At 43.0% G+C, this 13,831-nt stretch overlaps 1 protein-coding gene across 1 annotated transcript in view; it reads right to left on the reverse strand.

Annotated features, from left to right (window-relative positions):
• Positions 1 to 3,288: 3,288 nt before the first annotated feature.
• The window catches only part of LOC139266625 (G-protein coupled receptor family C group 6 member A-like), an 83,799-nt gene continuing 73,256 nt past the window's right edge, over positions 3,289 to 13,831 (reverse strand). The window contains exon 11 of the mRNA XM_070884216.1: positions 3,289 to 3,464. Within this exon, the coding sequence (XP_070740317.1) occupies positions 3,289 to 3,464 (176 nt within the window). The remainder of the gene's footprint in view (positions 3,465 to 13,831) is intronic.

A 13,831-nucleotide genomic window follows, 5' to 3' on the forward strand; every position in this document is an offset into this window, starting at 1 on the left:
TCTGCAAATTTTGTTACACTACACTCTGTGTCCCCTCTTCCAGGTCATCTATGTATATTGTAAACAGTTGTGGTCCCAGCACCGATCCCTGTGGCACACCACTAACCACCGAGTTCCAACCCGAAAAGGACCCATTTATCCCGACTCTCTGCTTTCTGTTCGCCAGCCAATTCTCGATCCATGCTAATACATTTCTTCTGACTCCGCGTACCTTTATCTTCTGCAGTAACCTTTTGTGTGGCACCTTATCGAATGCCTTTTGTAAATCTAAATACACCACATCCATCGGTACACCTCTATCCACCATGCTCGTTATATCCTCAAAGAATTCCAGTAAATTAGTTAAACATGGTTTCCCCTTCATGAATCCATGCTGCGTCTGCTTGATTGCACTATTCCTAGCTGGATGTCCCGCTATTTCTTCCTTAATGATAGCTTCAAGCATTTTCCCCACTACAGATGTTAAACTAACTGGCCTATAGTTACCTGCCTTTTGTCTACCCCCTTTTTTAAACAGAGGCGTTACATTAGCTGCTTTCCAATCCGCTGGTACCTCCCCAGAGTCCAGAGAATTTTGGTAGATTATAACGAATGCATCTGCTATAACTTCTGCCATCTCTTTTAATACCCTGGGATGCATTTCATCAGGACCAGGGGACTTGACTACCTTGAGTCCCATTAGCCTGTCCAGCACTACCCCCCTAGTGATAGTGATTGTCTCAAGGTCCTCCCTTCCCACATTCCCGTGACCAGTAATTTTTGGCATGGTTTTTGTGTCTTCCACTGTGAAGACCGAAGCAAAATAATTGTTTAAGGTCTCAGCCATTTCCACATTTCCCATTATTAAATCCCCCTTCTCATCTTCTAAGGGACCAACATTTACTTTAGTCACTCTCTTCCGTTTTATATATCAGTAAAAGCTTTTACTATCTGTTTTTATGTTTTGCGCAAGTTTACTTTCGTAATCTATCTTTCCTTTCTTTATTGCTTTCTTAGTCATTCTTTGCTGTCATTTACAATTTTCCCAATCTTCTAGTTTCCCACTAACCTTGGCCACCTTATATGCATTGGTTTTTAATTTGATACTCTCCTTTATTTCCTTGGTAATGTTGTATTGTTTTGATAGAATTCCTCAATTTAATTTTTGGAAAGTTGCTCACATTGATATAGAGTGCTTTGAAATTCTAGAACTGCTGGAAACCTTTTCTCTGTTGTGTCTGACTTGATCTTGATTTTTCAGCCTGTAGAATCTGTCAACAGATTGAGGAAGGGACACTATAAACATTTTGTAAGGGAAAAGGACATTAGAAGCACAAGGCAGCTGGGTTGTACAATTCAAATCGCATTTTTTCAGGGCCATTTATTCTTTCAAAATAAGTCTAATGGGAAGGTGAATCTGATTCTCATCAAAGCCTGCAGCTGCTCCAAGCTCATCATCCTTAACAGATGACAGCAAGCTTACTTCCAAAACGAAACATCTTTACAAGTAAACCAGCATAACTGACATTTAATGTTGTACACTAGAAAAAGATAAACATAACCACATTTATACAGTGTTGTATTAGCTGGTTTCTTGATCAAGGACGCTGGTCGCAGTTTGGGATCTGGTTGGTGAATTTTGGTGAATCTCAACGGACCCTTTTCTCTCTACCTTTTCTTTTCTTATATAAGCATGCACACGCAGACACACACGGACGTTATAGTTTTCCTTCAAAAGGGTAGCTGTTACCAAGCTTCTTGTTATCAGAATTTGAAGCTTTCAATAGAGAGTAAAAAGTGACTACTTTTGCCCCAGCAAAAAAAGGTAGAAAATAAGGCAAGATTCTGATCGACAAAATGCTAAATATTTTGAGTAAAATGTAAGCCATTCTGGCCACTTCCCTTCCTCTGCCACAACTTACCTGTTGCAGGGCATCATAATCAGCTGAGTCCAAGAAAACGATTTCCCAGCCTTGAGCCAAGAAATATTAGTTGCATCACCAAGTTAGTGGCATCATGCCATATTTACATCTCAAAACAGTTCTGGAAAACTGACCAGAAGGCCACACAGTTTTATTATGGCATATGAAGGTTTAGAAGGTTAAATTATGAGGACAGTTTGCATAAACTTGATTATTCTGTATAAGTTTCCATATAATTTCTCATGGGGGATATGGTCTTTCTAATAATAGGATTTGGCAGTCAACACAGATTTATGAAAGGGAAATCATGTTTGACAAATCTGTTAGAGCTAATGATACAAAGCTAGTTGGGAATGCAAGTTGTGAGGAGGATGTAAAGAGGCTTTAAGGGGATATAGAGGCCAAAATTGATGAAGGCCTCTGCCCACCCGTGCCACCCAAAGGACTGCCGATGGCTGCCAAGGTCCCTGATGATTCTTTGGACGGGATTTTCATCACCCAGGTCCCTCGAATGTCGGCAGGTGGCAAATCTGCAGCATACGCTGCCAATCTGGACAGCAGCCGGTGGGAGCACTCATTCCCGGCGGCAAAGGCGATTGCTGCTCAAGTGCCGTCGAGGATGGAGTCAGGGAGGGTCGAAGAACTAAAAATAAAAACCATCAAAAACAAAAAAAAAAACATCTGATGACCTTCAGGGGACCCCATCCAGATAAGTAGCTGTAAAGAAATAATTTAAATCAACTTCACTAACCTTTTTTACAGCATCTTCACACTTACCGTTGAGGACAGAGCTACCTGCACCCAGTGGTCCACATGAAAATGGCATCTCGGCAGGCGGGAGTTTACTTGCGTGCATTGGCCGTCCACTGACGTTGGCGGGCACTTCCCGACAGCTCTCCCCTCCCGCCTGCTCCAGGCCACAACGTAAGTGGCACTGGGTGGTTTGACCAGAGGAATGTTGGCGGCAGTGGGCGGTAAGGCCATCAATTTCGGCCCCATAGACAGGCTAATTAAGTGAGCAAGAATAAGGCAAATGGAATTTAGTGTGGAGAAATGTGACGTTATCTACTTTGGAAAAATAGAAAAGCAGAGTATTTTTTTAAAAAAGGTGAGAGATTGGGAAATATTGGTGTTCAGAGGGACCCGAGTGTCCTTGCACACTAATCACTGAAAGTTAACATGCAGGTACGGGTGCAGCATACAGAATCCGGAACCCTCGGGACCGAGGCCGTTCCGGATTTTGCGTTTTGCCGGATTTTGAAACATCTTTCTGATGTCACGAATCCGGAAACAGCCGAGCTTTCGGATTTCAGAATGTCAGAAAGGGTGGGATGGGGGGGTGCTCGCCGAAGAGCGGTTTGGGTCGGCGCTCGCCGAAGAGAACTAGTCAGGCAGGCCCCGTCGCCGTGGAGGTGTTCGGGCGGGCCTCGCCGCCAAGGTGTTGTTCAGTGGGGTCCTCACCGCCAAGGAGTTGTTCGGGCGGGCCCCGCCGCCGTGGAGGTGTTCGGGCGGGCCCCGCCGCCGTGGAGTTGTTCGGGCGGGCCCCGCCGCCGTGGAGGTGTTCTCACCGAAGAAGTGTAAGATCACCTCTCATTCTTCTGAACTCCAATATGTATCGCCCCAACCTATTTAACTTATCCTCATAAGTCAACCCGCTCATCTCTGGAATCAACCTAGTGAACCTTCTCTGAACAGCCTCCAATGCAAGTATATCCTTCCTTAAATACAAAGACCAAAACTGGACGCAGTATTCCAGGTGTGGCCTCACCAATACCCTGTACAGTTGTAGCAGGACTTCTCTGCTTTTATACTCTATCCCTCTTGCAATAAAGGCCAACATTCCATTTGCCTTCCTGATTACTTGCAGTACCTGCATACTAACTTTTTGTGTTTCATGCACAAGGACCCCCAGGTCTCCTTGTACTGCAGCACTTTGCAATTTTTCTCCATTTAAATTATAATTTGCTTTTCTATTATTTCTGTCAAAGTGGATAACCTCACATTTTCCCACATTATACTCCATTTACCAAAATTTTGCACACTCACTTAGCCTGTCTATATCCCTTTGCAAACTTTTTGTGTCCTCCTCACAATTTACTTTCCCACCCATCTTTGTATCATCAGCCAACTTGGGTACATTACACTTACTTTAAGATCCTCATTCTCATTAACCTCTTTTCCCCCCACTAATTTTGGTACACTTTTTGTGTCTTCCACTGCAAAATATTTGTTTAAAGTCTCTGCCATTTCCTTGTTCCCCAATATAATTTCTCTTGCCTCAGGCTCTAAGGGACCCATGCTTGTTTTGCTACTCTCCCGCCTAGAAGGTCTTCCATTGCTCATTTACTGTTTCCCTGGCCAAATTTTTTTCCAGTCAATATGTGCTAGATCTCTTCCCACATTCACTTGGTAGGTAGGAAGAATAGAAGAGAATAGTAAACTTTAAATGTTGATGTTCAGAGAGATTTAGGTGCAAGAAACAGCGAGTTAGCATGGAGGTACAGCAAGCAATTAGAAAAACAAAAATAGTATGTTGACCTTTATTGCTAGAGGGTTAGAGTACAATTGTACAGGGCCTTGGTGAGACCACACCTGGAGTACTGTCCATAGTTTATGTCTCCTTTATCTACGGAAGTTTTTTTAGGATGTAACTGATAGAATAGATAAGGGAGAACCAGTGGATGTAGTGTATTTGGATTTTCAGAAGGCCTTTGATAAAGTCCCACATAAGAGGTTAGTGGACAAAATAGGATTGGGGGTAATGTATTGGCATGGATTGAAAATTGGTTAACTAACAGGAAACAGAGAATATGAATAAATGGGTCTTTTTTGGGATGGCGGGCAATGACTAGTGGGGTACCACAGGGATCAGTGCTTGGGCCCCAGCTATTCACAATACATATATATATAAATAATTTAAATGAGGGAACCAAATGTAATATTTCCAAGTTTGCTGATCACACAAAACTAGGTGGGATTGTGAGTTGTGAGGAGGATGCAAAGATGCTGCAAGGCAATTTAGATAGGTTGAGTAAGTGGGCAAACACACGGCAGATGCAGTATAACTTGGATAAATGTGAAGTTATCCACTTTGGTAGGAAAAACATAAAGACAAAGAATTATTTGAATGGTGATGGCTTGGGAAGTGTCGATGTACAGAGGGACCTGGGTGTCCTTATACACCAGTCATTGAAAGCAAACATGCAGGTGCAACAGTTAGGAAGGCAAATGTTATGTTGGCCTTCGTTGCAAGAGGATTTGAGTACAGGAGCAAGGGTGTTTTATTACAGTTATACAGAGCCTTGATGAGACCACACCTGGAGTATTGTGTGCAGTTTTGGTTTCCTTACTTAAGAAAGGATATACTTGCCATAGAGGGAGTGTAGCGAAGGTTCACCAGACTGATTCCTGGGATGGCAGGACTGTCGTATGAGGAAAGATTGGGTCGACTAGACCTGTATTCACTAAACTTTAGAAGAATGAGAGGGAATCTCATTGAAACGTATAAAATTCTGACTGAGTTGGATAGACTGGATGCGGGGAGGATGTTTCCCCTGGCTGGGAAGTCGAGAACAAGGGGTCACAGTCTCAGGATACGGGGTAGGAAATTTAGGACCGAGATGAGGAGAAATGTTTCACTCAGAGGGTGGTGAACTTGTGGAATTCTGTACCACAGAAGGCTGTGGAGGCCAAGTCACTAAATATATTTAAGAGGGAGATAGATAGATTTCTAGAAACAAAAGGCATCAAGGGATATGGGGAAAAAGCAGGAATATGGTGTTGAGATAGAGGATCAGCCATTATCATATTGAATGGCAGTGCAGTCTCGAAGGGCCGAATGGCCTACTACTGCTATTTTCTATGAAGTATATACTTGCCTTGGAGATGGTGCAACAAAGGTTCACTAGATTGATTCCTGGGATGAGAGAGTTGTCCTATAATGAGAGATTGAGTAGATTGGGTCTACACTCTGGATTTTCAAAGAATGAGAGGTGATCCCATTGAAACATAAGATTCTGAGGGGTATTGACAGGATAGATGCTGAGATTGTTTACCCTGGCTGGAGAGTCTAGAACTAGGGGTCATAGTCTCAGGATAAGGGGTTGCCTTTTAAGGCTGAGAGGAGGAATTTATTCACTTAGAGGTTTGAGAATCTTTGAAATTCTCTACTTCAAAGAGCTGTGGATGCTCAGTTGTTGAGTATATTTAAGACGAAGATAGATACATTTTTGGACTCAAGGGGATTCAAGGAATATGAGGATAGGGTAAGGAAATGGAGTTGAGGTCGAAGATCAGCCATGACCTTATTGAATGACAGAGCAGATTCGAGGGGCCGTATGGCCTACTCCTGCTCCTAATTCTTATGTTCTTATAGTTCAGGTACAAACCAAGCATATTCCCATAAGGAGGAAAGATGGGGCATCCAAAGCTAAAGCTGCCTGGATGGCAAAGGAAATATAGGTTAAAATAAAATTGAAAAAGGAGATTCATGACAAATGGCAGGTACAGAATGCAGGGGGAAATAGAAAAGGGATATGAGAAGGCCAAAGAAAGAGTATGAGAAAAGATTAGCAAGTAACATAAAACAGAACCCAATAACAATTAAAGGATCAGGTGCAGGACATTCTGAAAAGGGACGGTGAACAGCCAGTTGTCGTGGTACACATAGGTACCAACGATATAGGTAAAAAACGGGATGAGGTCCTACGAGATGAATTTAAGGAGCTAGGAGTTAAATTAAAAAGTAAGACCTCAAAAGTAGTAATCTCTGGATTGCTACCAGTGCCACGTGCTAGTCAGAGTAGGAATCGCAGGATAGCTCAGTTGAATACGTGGCTTGAGCAGTGGTGCATCAGGGAGGGATTCACATTCCTGGGGCATTGGAACCGGTTGTGGGGGAGGTGGGACCAGTACAAACCGGACGGTCTGCACCTGGGTAGGGCCGGAACCAATGTCCTAGAGGTTGTGTTTGCAAGTGCTGTTTGGGAGGAGTTAAACTAATATGGCAGGGGGATGGGAACCTATGCAGGGAGACAGAGGGGAATAAAATGGAGACAGAAGCAAAAAATAGAAAGGAGAAGAGTAAAAGTGGAGGGCAGAGAAACCCAAGGCAAAAAACAAAAAGGGCCACTTTACAGCAGAATTCTAAAGGGTCAAAGTGTGTTAAAAAGACAAGCTTGAAGGCTCTGTGCCTCAATGCGAGGAGTATTCGGAATAAGGTGGACGAATTAACTGCGCAGATAGCAGTTAACGGGTATGATGTGATTGGCATCACGGAGACATGGCTCCAGGATGACCAAGGTTGGGAACTCAACATCCAGGGGTAGTCAGCATTTAGGAAGGATAGACGGAAAGGAAAAGGAGGCGGGGTGACGTTGCTGGTTAAAGAGGAAATTAATGAAATTGTAAGGAAGGAAATTAGCTTGGATAATGTGGAATCGATATGGGTGGAGCTACGGAATACCAAAGGGCAGAAAACGCTAGTGCGAGTTGTGTACAGGCCACCAAATAGTAGTAGTGAGGTTGGGGACAGCATCAAACAAGAAATAAGGAATGTGTGCAATAAAGGTACAGCAGTAATCATGGGCGACTTTCATCTACATATTGATTGGGCTAACCTAACTGGTAGCAATGCGGTAGAGGAGGATTTCTTTGAGTGTATTAGGGATGGTTTTCTCGACCAATATGTCGAGAAACCAACCAGTGAGCTGGTCATCCTAGACTAGGTGATGTGTAATGAGAAGGATCTAATTAGCAATCTTGTTGTGCAAGGCCCCTTGGGGAAGAGTGACCATAATACGGTAGAATTCTTTATTAAGATGGAGAGTGACAAAGTTAATTCAGAAACTAGGGTCCTGAACTTAAGGAAAGGTAACTTCGATGGTATGAGACATGAATTGGCTAGAATAGACTGGCAAATGATACTTAAAGGGTTGACGGTGGATAGGCAATGGCAAACATTTATAGATCATATGGACGAACTTCAACAATTATACATCCCTATCTGGAGTAAAAATAAAATGGGGAAGGTGGCTCAACCATGGCTAACAAGGGAAGTTAAGGATAGTGTTAAATCCAAGGAAGAGGCATACAAATTAGCCAGAAAAAGTAGCAAACCAGAGGACTGGGAGAAATTTAGAATACAGCAGAGGAGGACAAAGGGATTAATTAAGAGGGGGAAAATAGATTACGAGAGGAAGCTTGCCGGAAACATAAAAAATGACTGCAAAAGCTTCTATAGATATGTGAAGAGAAAAAGATTAGTGAAGACAAACGTAGGTCCCTTGCAGTCGAGTCGGATTCGGGTGAATTTATAATGGGCAACAACGAAATGGCAGACCAATTGAACAAGTACTTTGGTTCTGTCTTCACAAAGGAAGACACAAATAACCTTCCAGATATACTAAGGGTCCGAAGGTCTAGTGAGAAGGAGAAACTGAAGGATATCCTTATTAGGCGGGAAATTGTGTTAGGGAAATTGACGGGATTGAAGGCCTGATAGTCTACATCCCAGAGTACTCAAGGAAGTGGCCCTAGAAATAGTGGATGCATTGGTGATAACTTTCCAACAGTCCATCGACTCTGGATCAGTTCCTATGGACTGGAGGGTTGCTACTGGAACACAACTTTTTAAAAAAAAGGAGGGAGAGAGAAAACGGGTAATTATAGACCAGTTAGCCTGACATCAGTAGTGGGAAAAATGTTGGAATCAATCATTAAGGATGAAATAGCAGCGCATTTGGAAAGCAGTGATAGGATTGGTCCAAGTCAGCATGGATTTATGAAGGGGAAATCATGCTTGACAAATCTTCTGGAATTTTTTGAGGATGTAACTAGTAGAGTGGACAGGGGAGAACCAGTAGATGTGGTGTATTTGGACTTTCAGAAGGCTTTTGACAAGGTCCCACACAAGAGACTGGTGTGCAAAATCAAAGCACATGGTATTGGGGGTAATGTACTGACGTGGATAGAGAACTGGTTGGCAGACAGGAAGCAGAGAGTCGGGATTAACGGGTCCTTTTCAGAATGGCAGGCAGTGACTAGTGGAGTGCCGCAGGGCTCGGTGCTGGGACCCCAGCTCTTTACAATATATATTAATGATTTGGATGATGGAATTGAGTGTAATATCTCCAAGTTTGCAGATGACACTAAGCTGGGTGGCGGTGTGAGCTGTGAGGAGGACGCTAAGAGGCTGCAGGATGATTTGGACAGGTTAGGCGAGTGGGCAAATTCATGGTAGATGCAGTATAATGTGGATCAATGTGAAGTTATCCACTTTGGGGGCAAAAACACAAAGGCAGAATATTATCTGAATGGCGGCAGATTAGGAAAAGGGGAGGTGCAGCGAGACCTGGGTGTCATGATTCATCAGTCATTGAAGGTTGGCATGCAGGTACAGCAGGTGGTGAAGAAGGCAAATGGTATGTTGACCTTCATAGCAAGGGGATTTGAGTATAGGAGCAGGGAAGTCTTACTGCAGTTGTACAGGGCCTTGGTGAGGCCTCACCTGGAATATTGTGTTCAGTTTTGGTCTCCTAATCTGAGGAAGGACGTTCTTGCTATTGAGGGAGTGCAGCGAAGGTTCACCAGACTGATTCCTGGGATGGTAGGACTGATATATGAGGAGAGACTGGATCGACTGGGCCTGTATTCACTGAAGTTTAGAAGGTTGAGAGGGGATCTCATAGAAACATATAAAATTCTGATGGGACTGGACAGGTTAGATGCAGGAAGAATGTTCCCGATGTTGGGGAAGTCCAGAGCCAGGGGACATAGTCTTAGGATAAGGGATAAGCTATTTAGGACTGAGATGAGGAGAAACTTCTTCACTCAGAGTTATTAACCTGTGGAATTCCCTACCGCAGAGAGTTGTTGATGTCAGTTCATTGGATATATTCAAGAGGGAGTTAGATATTGCCCTTGCGCTAAAGGGATCAAGGGGTATGGAGAGAAAGCAAGAACGGGGTACCGAAGGAATGATCAGCCATGATCTTATTGAATGTTGGTGCAGGCTCGAAGGGCCGGATGGCCTACTCCTGCACCTATTTTCTATGTTTCTATGTTAAACAAATGGTAGAGCCGATTGGGGATAAAAAATGAAATCATCTTGTGGAAGCAGAAGGCATGACTGAGATACTGACTGAGTACTTTGCATCTGTCTTCAGAATAAAAAGAGGTTGAAGTTAATGTTGGAGTACAGGAGTGGTGAGTAGAATAAAAAACGATAGAAAGGAGGTGCTAGATAGGTTGGTATCACTCTAAATTAGCAAGTCACCTGATCCAGATGGAATGCACCTTAGGTTGCTGAGGGAAGCTAGGATGGAGATATCAGAAGCTCTGACCATAATCTTTCAAACCTCCTTAGATATTGAAGTGGTGCCAGAGGACTGGACGATTGCAAATGTTATACCCCTGTTCAAAAAGGAGAGGGGGATAAATCTGTTCACCAATTGGTCTGACGTCAGTAGTAGAAAAGTAACAGAGGCCGTTATGAAAGACAAAATTAATTCATACTTGGAGAAGCATGGGTTAATAAGGGACAGCCAGCACGGATTTGTTAAAGGCAAATCATGCCTAACTAACCTGATTGAGTTCTTTGATAAAGTAACAGAGGGCTGATAAAGGAAGTGCATTAGATGTTGTAAAAATTGACTTTCAAAGGCATTTGATAAAGTACCTCAAGACAGACTTATTTGGAAAATAAAAGCACATAGTATTAAAGGAACAGAAGTAACTTGGGTACAAAATTGACTAAGGGATAAGAGTAAGAGAGTATTGATGAACAGATATTTTGCTGACTGGAGAGAAGTATGCAGTGGGGTCCCCCGGGTGTCGGTATTAGGACCATTGCTTTTCTTATCTATAAATTACCTGGACTTGGGTATAGGGAGTACAATTTCAAAGTTTGTGAATGATACAAAACTTGACAATGTAGTTAATAGTGAGTGAGATAGTAGCAGACTTCAGGACGACATAGACAGGTGAAATAGGCAGACACATGGCAGATGCAATTTAATGCGGATAAGTGTGAAGAGAAACAACAGTATAATCTAAATGGTAGTATTTTGAGGGGGTGCTAGAACAGAGGAACCTGGGGGTGCAGATTCACAAATCGTTGAGCCCCAAGGTACTTCATGAGCGCTGCCAATCAAAATTTGACACCAAGCCACAGAAGGAGATATCGGGGCAGATGAGGTAGGTTTTAAGAAGTGAATTAAAGGATGAGAGAGTCGGAGAGGTTTAGGGAGGGAATTCCAGAGCTTAGTGCCTAGGCAGCTGAAAGCACGGCTGCCTGTGGTGGAGTAATTAAAATAAGGGATACACATGATGTCAGAATTGGAAGAGTGCAGCAATATCGAAGACTTGTCGGACTGACTGGAGGTGGTTACAGAGAAAGGGAGGGGTGAGGCCATAGAGGGATTTGTAAATACGGATGGAAATTTTAAAATTGAGCCGTTGCCAGACCAGAAACAAAGGCATGGATATGACTTTCAGCAGCAGATGAGCTGAGGCAGGGTCTCCTTAGAGCAGAGAAGGTTAAGAGGAAACCTAATAGAGGTATTCAAAATTATGAGGGGTTTTGATAGAGCAAGTAGGGAGAAACTATTTCCTCTGGCAAGTGGGTCGGTGACCATTGGTCATTGAGTTAAAATAATGGCAAAAGAGCTAGAGGGGAGATGAGGAGAAATTTCTTCACACAGAGGGTTGTTAAGATCTAGAACGCCTTACCTGGAAAGGAAATTTTAAAAGACACTTGAAAAGGACTACTGTGCAGGTTTATGGGGGAAAAGCTGTGACTAAATTGGGCAGCTCTTTCAAAGAGATGGGGTAAATGGCCTCCTCCTGTGCTGTATGATTCTATGAAGACCAATCTGTATTTGTGTCGCCTGTGTTCTAACCGGGTCAAGTGTCATCTTTCTACTCTGCTCCTGACAGATCAAAGGCGCAACATAAATTCCACTTTGCGAAAATCAAGAAGGCTCTCGTACCTTGTTGACAGGGTTAAGTATCAGACTGTCACCACAACTATATGCATTTTGTAACTCCAGTACTCCTGTTAACATCACATTGACTGATTAGATTTGTTAATTGTTAAGGCAAGAGTTCTCAATGTAGTTTGTGTCTAAGTCTATTTAGGCAGTAGGGAATAGGTGGAGTAATCTTACATGGAGGTGCTGCTTGAAGTTTTCTTGAGCAGCTCCTTGCAGCAATGTGCACAGTTTCACAAAATTCACTACTTTGTCTTTTATAATCATAATTATGAATGCCTCCATTAGGTCCCCCTTAAAAGATAAAAGTAGCAAGTTTGGTTAAGATCTCTCTGGATCAGCTCTAAAGCTCAGGAAAGCTTACTGTGAGATATTTCTATGGGAGAGAGCATATGGAATGTGAGAAATTAAGTAGAAAGGTAGTAGCTCACTATTACTTGCAGTATGCACTGTTTTATGAATTAAGATCAAGTCTGTATAATCACTAATACAAAAGCAAAATACTGCAGATGCTGGAATCTAGAATAAAAACAGAAAATGCTGGAAATCTCAGCGGGTCAGGCAGCATCTGTGGAGAGGAAGCAGAGTTAACGTTTCGGGTCAACGACCCTTCATCAGAGTGTTCGGAAAGAACACGTTCTTAATCACTGAAAGGGAGAGTGGAAAAAAGAACAAAAGGGAAGGTCTGTGATAGGGTGGAAGTAGGAGAGATTAGAGAGATAAAATGGATGATGGGCCGAATTGCCAGGAGTTAGAAAAATATTAGTCAAGATAGGTTGTGAATGATGGGATAATGACCAGCTGCCATTAGAGACCAGGAGAAAAAAAAAAGAAACGGGGGGTTGGGGGTGGGGGCGTGGGGAGCCAAAGATTGGCAGCGGTTACACTCTGAACTTGTTGAACTCGATGTTGAAGTACCTAAACATAAGATGAAATACTGTTCCTCGCGCTTGCGTTGAGCTTCCTTGGAACAGTGTAGGAGCCCGAGGTCAGAGTGGGAATGGAATGGAAAATTAAAGTGACAGGGTCACACCTGTGGACTGAACCGAGGTGCTCAGCAATGTAGAGGAGACCACATCGTGAGCAGCGAATACAGTGTACTAAATTGAAAGAAGTACAAGTAAATCGCTGTTTCACCTGGAAGGAGTATTTAGGGCCCTGGATAATCCTTCCAGGTGAAACAGCGATTTACTTGTTCTTTCAATTTAGTACACTGTATCCATTGCTCATGATGTGGTCTCCTCTACATTGGGTGACTGCTTTGCGGAGCACCTCCATTCAATCCACAAGTGTGACCCTGAGCTTCTGGTTGCCTGTCACTTTAATTCTCCACTCCCACTCTGACCTCTCCGTCCTCGGTCTCCTACACTGTTCCAATGAAGCTCAACGCAAGCTCGAGGAACAGTACCTCATCTTTTGTTTAGGCACTTTACAGCCTTCAGGACTCACATCGAGTTCAACAATTTCAGAGCGTAACTGCTGCCAATCTTTGGCTCCCTTCGCACCCTATCTTGACTAATGTTTTTCTAGCTCCGGTACTTTACCATTTAAATTTGGCCCATCATCCCTTTTGTCTCTCTAATCTCTCCTGCCTTCCACCCTATCACAGACCTTTTGTTCTTTTTTCTCCTCCCCCTTTCAGTGCTGGTTAAGAATGTGTTCTTTCCAAACACTCTCCAGTTCTGATGAAGGGTCGTCGACCTGAAACGTTAACTCTGCTTTCTCTCAACAGATGCTGCCTGACCCGCTGAGATTTCCAGCTTTTTCTGTTTTTATTCTGTATAATCAATGCCACTCTTGCCTATTGACTTGTCTGTGGAACATTTGTTTGGAGATATTTCCTCAGGTACTTGAGTCCCTGTTGTTACCGTTTTTCAGAAGACATTTATATATTGTATGAACCAAAAAATGCTTTCCAGTTTCTATAATGCTTTCATATTA

The sequence above is a fragment of the Pristiophorus japonicus genome, chromosome 7 (assembly GCF_044704955.1).
Source record: "Pristiophorus japonicus isolate sPriJap1 chromosome 7, sPriJap1.hap1, whole genome shotgun sequence".
Taxonomy (NCBI): Eukaryota; Metazoa; Chordata; class Chondrichthyes; family Pristiophoridae; genus Pristiophorus; species Pristiophorus japonicus.